Raw genomic sequence first — 8,088 nt, 5'->3', positions numbered from 1 at the left:
AGCGAATACTTGTTGTGCATAGTGGAACTAGTCTTTTAAAAACCCTTAATCAGTTGCATGCTCCCACTTTTTAAATGTCATAACTGTATGTTCTGTATCTTCTACCTTATCTCTCACTTTCATACAAAGTGCCCTTTGCCTAACAGGTGTTTTTGCTGTTTCATTCTTTTGTTTTAATCCACTACAGGTGGCAGCACTGAGGCCAGCAAGCAGCTGTGAAGTGGACTTGAGAGATGAAATCCTCGGTTACTCCTGGGACTTTGTTTGCTCTTTGGTACGTCTCACTCCAATATTTTTAATAACAACAATATTTTTGCAGAAATCAATATGAGGCACATGTTAGCTTTTTGGTAAGAGTATTCAGATAATAATGCAAATTTTTATGACCGAATCAAAAAAATAGTCCTTAACCCTTGCTATCTTTAGATTCCACTCAGACCTCTTTGACTGAACGTAAGCTATGACACTCACATTAATAACTCTGTAAGTGTGTTTACCTGAAGACAGGCACACTTCTGGCCTGTTTATTCAAATATGCAAACATCTGTATGCTTGTATACTAGAAGTAAAAAGAAGATCTGCTCTGAGGCAGGCACAGAGGCACATACTTTCACTTTCAAATACTAAGTGGACACCAAGGTGATAACAGTGAGTGGGAAAGATTTGCTCAGAACATATCAGACTCATAGATCAAACTCCATACAAGGGTCTCTCTCTTGGTCATTTACAGTCGTGTAATAGCGTCCAGTAGGTGCTCAAAAAGAAAAGCGCTAACCTTTTAACACTCTTGTTTTCACAGGTGGATGCTTTCCCTCATCTTTTTTGTGCAGCAGCTGAAGGCAGTAAGAATTATTTTATAGACATTTATATTCATACTACTCTGAGTTCTAGTACTATATTGCAAATAAATTATACATTGAGTAATGAATAGTAATAAATTTTAATTTAAGAAAATCACATTTCTTTAATTTTTGTTGCCACATTTTTAAACATGTTAATTTTACTTTAAAAATATTAGCATTAGCTTTAGATAGCTATCCCCGTCCATTGCAGAGCTTAGTCCAACTACAGTGGCTCAGGTTTGAATGAATTCTTTCATGTAATTTGCTAAACACACTTGAATTACATTTTCCTTAATGCAGCCGGTGCTACTGCTACTGTTAGAGCAGCCAGGACTGTAGTTTTATGTTCAGTTTATCAGTGTAACATAAGCATAGCCCCGACTCTGCTGTTCAGTGAACTTAACATGTTATTGCTTATCACAATCTGTATGTCGCTATGCATACAAACATACCAAACAGATAGACTCTTAAATTAGGATTTGTTAAGTATTTCCTGGGGGAATCTCACTGCACCTGGAAGACTGTTCAGCTCCTTATCTGTTGATGTTGTTTATCCCTGGTACTTTATGTTAAGCCGCATACTATGGGCTTTTGCACACAAATACTTCAAAATGCTAAATTGGACGTGACAAATGTATTGGTTGAGTTCCTGTTTTGCCTATTTTTTGTCTATACACAGTATGTTTATAGTAGCTACTTAGAGAATACATCATAATAAAATAGAAAAAATGCAAATGATAAAAAATATATATATTTAAACAAATTTAAAATAAACAAATAAACTGATCAACTTCCAAGTATCACAATATTTTTTCTGAACCAGGCAGCCAAGCCGAGCATTGTGCTTTCCTATACTTTTAACTCACTGACCAAAGTCAAAGCCTTTTATTTTAATTATTTATTTATTTATCTTTTTTAGTCATGGCTCAACTATTGTAGCAAGCAGAACAGGGCAGGTGGTTTTGTTGCCAAAAAAGTGTGCGAGTGGTAAAAAGACCATGTTGTTATCCAATAGTTTGTGTTTAATACTAAAAATTACTAATAATACTAAAACACAAATAGGTCGTCCAACAAGAAAATGATCCTAGACATATCGAAAGCTAACAAAAAGCTTCTAGAACCAGCTCTTTATCCTCTTGATGATATTCGAGTGTGCGTAAGTGTTTGCCAAACCACTCTACACATGTCTACATGTGTTTTGAGGACTTGGAGAAGGTATTCGACAATGCTCCTTGAGTAGCGCCCACTGTGGGGGGTGCTGCGGGAGTATTAGCTGTCTGGCGTGTTGCTATAGACCGTTCAATCCCTGTATAACTGCAACAGGAGCATGGTTCACATTGCTGACAATGTTAGACTTATTTCTGGTGGGTGTTGGACTCTGCCAAGGCTGCCCTTTGTCACGGATTCTGTTCATAATTTTACTGGACAGAAATTCTAAGAGTAGACAGGTGGTGGAAACTTTGGTGGTGTTTGTTGGCTAGAGGTGGTAGGGGCAGGGATAGCTCCGTAGGTAGCGTGGTTACCCCATGATCAGAAGTTCGGGGGTTCGAATCCACTTAACGGGTACCTGAGGGTCCCTTTTGCACTAGAGCAGTTTACACCTAAGTGTAACGTGGTGAGAATGACAGTTACCACCTCCACTTCAGAGGCTGGATGGAGCCTTAATGCTCAGTCTGTGCCAGGAAACCAGACATTTTAAATGGACTCCACCAATTCTTCCATGAAGAGTGGTGAAATATTTGGACAGAATTATGGTAGAAACTTGTTGATGGCTATGAAAAGTGTCATGTCAAGGTATAACTCACCGAAGGACATTTATACCAAATATTAAATGGGGTATGTGTATATAATTGACTCTGTCGATATAATTTTGACCCTGTGTTAGTTAGACAAAATCCAAAATACATTAAATATTATGCATGTACATCTGTACATCTGCAGTAACATATTATCGCATATGCACATATTATCATTAATTTAAGGGTTTGTCAGAGATTATGCCAAAGTAGTATATATATAGTATATACTACTTGTTGAAATACTTTCTGTAGCAATAGAAAAATTCTATTGATTTCGATTTCTATTCCCACAAAGTGCATTTGGTTATTACACTGAACCCCACTGTCCTATTAAAAATATAACTGACCGTTGCACTTCATTTTCTGAAAGTTGGGGCGCATCCCATGAAGTTTAGATCTAAAGCAGACAGGTTTATCAACAGATGTGCAGAAGGGTCTCACTAATTTTCACCAGTGTAAATATTTAGTGGCCTTAGAGAAAACATTACTAATGTTTTCAACACAGATATTTCTGCGGTGCAAAACTCCCAGAAGACACACACACACACACACACACACACACACTGATGTTTGAACTCAGTACAGGTTTTCAGTAGAATGTCAAGACAAAATAATTCTTATCAAGGTCAGGTTTATTTAGCCATCAGTGTGAGAACACTGATATACGCAAAGCTTTCTAATCTGCACTGTTCAGTCTCTATAGGAAACTATATTTTCTCAAGACTGAGAATCAGCAAATATAATCAGCCTGCTGTTCTCTTCTAATGCTTACGAGCACCTGTGTTTTGTTTGTTTTACTTTTCTTTTTTCAGGGAAACACTGAGGGCCCGTGTCAAGGTAGAGACTGCTCTGTATGTCGGTGTCTTCCTGCCAAAGGTGCACGGGTATGGACTGTTTCTCTTCACAACGTTATGAAATGGAACAGAAACTTAACTTGGTTTTTAAACTGAAAGGGGTTTTGTCTTCATTAGTCTGTCAGGACTGCTATGCAGGATGCTTTACTGTTGGGGTGGATTTAGCAAATCATTAGTTTCTCTAATAATAATAATAATAATAATAATAATAATAATAATAATAATAATGATGATGATTATATCTCTAGAACAGGCGAAAAAGTAAACAATTGAGTGAAACTTAATTAAGTCACACAGAGATCTGCATTGTTGTTATTCTAAATACTGAATATCTTCACTGGAAAAAGTGTTATTTTAACAGTGTTTTTGCATTGTAGGGCGCTCCCGGTAGACTAGGCCAGGAAGGTCCACGGGGACTAATGGGACTGCAGGGACATGAAGGGCTTCCTGGAGAAAAAGGCAGGATGGGAGCAGCTGGATCACATGGCCCAGAGGGGCCTAAAGGAAGTCAAGTTAGTGTTCATTTCCATGTTGGTGTGAATATATATATATATACATATATATATATATATATATATATATATATATATATATATATATGTATATATATATATATATATATATATATATATATACATATACATATACATATATGAAATCAAACCGACTGCTAATTCTATATTTACTGCTCAAAAATATTCACCTTGAAAGTGGTTACTGAGATACATTCAGTGGTCATTTTATTAGGTACTTTTGTTCTACTGTTCTAATTAGCCAATCACATAGCAGCAAGTCATTGCATTTAAGCATGTAAATATTTTTGAGCATGGCATGATCACTGATGTCAGATGGACTGGTCTGAGTGTTTCAGAAGCTGTTGATATTCTGGGTTTTTCCTGCATAACCATCTTTAGGGTTTACAAAGAAAAATCAAAAAAAGAGAAATAAATGCCTTCTTGGTGTCAAAGGTCAAAGGAGTGTGGTCAGACTGTTTGAAGCCACTGGTTACAACCAAGAAGAACATTTCTGAATGCATATTTAAAATCCACAGCAACAGAAGACCACACCAGATGCCACTTGTGTCAGCTAAGAACAGGAAACAGGCTCCAATTCACGCAGGTTCACATGGAGAGAAAACTGGAAAAAAATAATGTTGCCTGGTCTGATAATTCTCGATTTCTGTTGCAATATTTGGACAGTAGGAGCAGAATTTGGTGTAAACAACATGAAAACTTGGATCCATCCTGTCTTGTCTCAACTTTCTAGTTTCCTAATGGTGTGTATGATATTTTCCTGGCACTCTTTGGGCCTTTTTGTACCAACTGACCTGAATATTGCTGTTGAGCACTTTCATCCCTTTATGAACACAGTTTACCCTGATGGCTGCTTCCAACAGGGTAAAACAATACATCACAAAACTCAAATCATTGAACACTGGTTTCTTAATCATGACTATAAGCTCACTGTGCACAAATGGCCTCTACAGTCACTGGATTTCAATCGAGTAGAGCACCTTTAGGATGTAGTGGAACTGGAGATTACATTGTGGATGTGCAGCCAACAAATCTGCAGCACATGTGTGATGCTATCATGTCAATATGGACCAAAATGTCTTTGGTATGTTTCCAGCACCTTATTGAATCTATACCATGAAGAACTGAGGTAGTTCTGAAGGCAAACAGGCCAGAAAAGACTGTCATCAACCCTTTGAACACTGGGTTCAAAGTAATGCCAAAAATGTTAAATGATGAATTTCCTCTTTATTTTTTGAGACTAAGGATGAATGAATAGCTATTGCAATAAATGTCTTTACATTACAGGGAAAGACTGGTGCTCCTGGTTTTCCTGGTAGAAGTGGTTTACCAGTAAGTAAACTACTGTTTTTTATAGATTTAATTCCAAATGTCAAAAAATAAACATCTCATACTGACAGCAATAACTAATTTCATGTGAGTAGGCAAGGGTGTTTTTACCCTCAGGGTACCCTGGCTTCCTCTTTTGGTACAGAAGAAATGCTTGTTAGGTTAACTTGTGATTCTAAATTGGCTGTAAGGGTGAATGTGAGCTATGTAGCTGGCCTCTCTCCCGATAACAGCTGGAATAGGCTCCAAGCTCTCCTCGACACTGAATTGAATTGGCAGCTGAGAAAATGGATAGATGGACTTCTCTTATGTGCTGATCATTTATTTTTCTACAGTGTCAAAGAAGTAATCAATATCTTTCTGTCAGTGAAAATATGGTGTCCGCACTTGTGTAACTGCCCAATTCTTACAGTTAAAATATTGGAGGCTCATGTGTTATGCCCTCTAGTGGACAAATATAATACACACTGCTGGTGCCAGTGTGGTTCTCTTCACTACAACTTGAAGCTGTATCTTCAGTATGCTGGTTTACTTAGTCATCCACCACTATATAATTATAGTTATAGTGGCCTTTAGATATCACTGCTGTAAAGGATATGTACATATCATTTTAAATTAACGAGGAAGACAACAACTGTCATTTCCAACACTCTGTGTTTGTACGTGACCACAACTGTGCTGTTTTCCTCAGGGTCACCCCGGAGCAGGCGGTGAGCCTGGGTTGCCAGGATTAGATGGTTGTAACGGGACACAAGGTAGGCCGGGAATCCCCGGTTTGCCTGGTTTGGATGGCCTCCATGGCTCACCGGTAAGTAGAATACTCATGTTTTAAATTATTCATTCAATGGCGAGACCTTCAGATGTTCCACCATCCTCTTTGAAGACATTTGATTAGTGGTTTAAAAAAAGAGTTATATTACTCATAGTGGACATGTTTTAGGTATCTCTACACTCAACTACCTTTCAGAACAATACCAGTGGTAGTATGATACTTAAACAGAACAATATCTCTCAATGACACATATGCAGAATTTTGTTGCTTCTTCTTCTTCTTTTCTTCTTGCTTCTTTTTAAACTGCCTAAAAGACCCTTTGTGGCAGTTTCCTTTGTAAAAATGGTGACCATTGTAACAATATTAAATATATCATGAGCTTTAACTGTGTTTTTGTCAGGGATTACCTGGGCCTAAAGGAGATAAAGGAGAAGCTTCATATTTAGATGCACTTCCGGGCGTTCCTGTAAGTTCTCCTACAGTTAACACCCCTCTTTGTGTGCATTCCAGAATCATTTGTAATATATATGTACCCTGTCTGTAAAAATGCTATCCTCTTTTTCTGTCTTTTCTATTTTAATTTGCAGGGTGAGCGTGGGCGAGATGGACAGCCTGGCCCTCCTGTATGTTTTTTAAAATTTGAACAATTGAACAATTCTCTGCGAAACACTTTCAAAAATTAAAGCAGGCAATAAATATCTTAAAACTTTCTCTCCGTATTGTGCTCTTCATACCAACTGCTACCCAAACACTGCATTTTTAACATGACTGCATGGTTTCCTAAAACAGGGAAGACAAGGATTTATTGGTCCTAAAGGTTACAGTGGTCCCCCTGGCCCTCCTGGCCCTCAGGTAATAAATGCATAAAAATAGATAAATATTTATGCATCTTTTATTTCAGTATCATATATCACTGAGTGTCACTTGTGCATCTGTGTGCATTTAGGGTTTAGAGGGAGCTGCAGGTGTGAGAGGACAAACAGTGAGTCATAAGCTTCACAGTATTTGACAGTGCTTGCTGAAAACTATTATACGGAGATACACATATGCAAAGCCAACACTTACTACACTTTTGGTTATTGGGCAGGGTGATCCTGGAAGATCACTGACAGGTGACGCAGGTGATGAGGTAAGAAACCTTTTTGGTAATCATGAATTATCTATCATTAACCACGTTTTTTGGAATGTGAATTTGGTTTCACTAGCCACCAGTGTTGGTCAAGTTACTTGGAAAAAGTAATCGGTAACTAATTACTGATTATTTCCCGAAAAATGTAATCCCATTACTTTACTGATTATCCATCCATTCGCTTCCGCTTATCCTTTCCAGGGTCACGGGGGGCGCTGGAGCCTATCCCAGCTGTCACAGGGCGAGAGGCGGGGTACACCCTGGACAGGTCGCCAGTCTGTCGCAGGGCTAACACATAGAGACACAGACAGCCATTCGCACTCACATTCACTCACAGATTCACACCTATGGGCAATTTAGATTGACCAATTAATCTATCCCCCCTAACTGCATATTTTTGGACTGTGAGAGGAAGCCGGAGTACCCGGGGAGAACCCACGCGAACACGGGGAGAACGTGCAAACTCCACACAGAAAGACCCTGGCCTGCTGGTGGAATTGAACTCAGGACCTTCTTGCTGTGCGGCAATAGTGCTAACCACCTTTACTGATTACTTATTTTGAAAAGTAATTAGTAACTTAGTTACTTTTAAAAACATGATTTATCTCCTAAATAGGTAATAAAGCAATAGATCTTTCAGCCCAATTCTACTTTTTCTGCATAATCCATCATACAAAATGTAATCAAATGAAAAAGTCTCTTTTTAAAACTTGTTTTATTAGTTTTAATCTTTTAACTTTATGCATCAAGCAAACATTAAATTATATGCAACATTCTCTGACTGGAAGCAATTTGTTTAACATTTAAAGCTATTTTCTGCATATTCCAGC

The 8,088-nt window shown here is 38.0% G+C and overlaps 1 protein-coding gene across 1 annotated transcript in view; it reads left to right on the top strand.

Moving 5' to 3' along the window:
- Nucleotides 1-8,088, top strand: part of LOC146367578 (uncharacterized) — a 29,615-nt gene that overhangs the window by 285 nt on the left and 21,242 nt on the right. Inside the window, exons 2-12 of the mRNA XM_084912674.1 lie at nt 188-274; nt 800-842; nt 3,454-3,525; nt 3,873-4,007; nt 5,316-5,360; nt 6,049-6,165; nt 6,530-6,595; nt 6,717-6,752; nt 6,919-6,981; nt 7,076-7,111; nt 7,217-7,258. Coding sequence (XP_084768800.1) covers nt 234-274; nt 800-842; nt 3,454-3,525; nt 3,873-4,007; nt 5,316-5,360; nt 6,049-6,165; nt 6,530-6,595; nt 6,717-6,752; nt 6,919-6,981; nt 7,076-7,111; nt 7,217-7,258 — 696 coding nt within the window. The 5' untranslated portion in view covers nt 188-233. The remainder of the gene's footprint in view (nt 1-187; nt 275-799; nt 843-3,453; nt 3,526-3,872; nt 4,008-5,315; nt 5,361-6,048; nt 6,166-6,529; nt 6,596-6,716; nt 6,753-6,918; nt 6,982-7,075; nt 7,112-7,216; nt 7,259-8,088) is intronic.

The sequence above is a fragment of the Perissodus microlepis genome, chromosome 18, assembly GCF_051167445.1.
Source record: "Perissodus microlepis isolate ML-2025 ecotype Zambia chromosome 18, ASM5116744v1, whole genome shotgun sequence".
NCBI classification, from domain to species: domain Eukaryota; kingdom Metazoa; phylum Chordata; class Actinopteri; order Cichliformes; family Cichlidae; genus Perissodus; species Perissodus microlepis.
The sequence above is the reverse complement of the archived record's forward strand: the minus strand, read 5'-3'. Positions and strand labels throughout refer to the sequence as shown.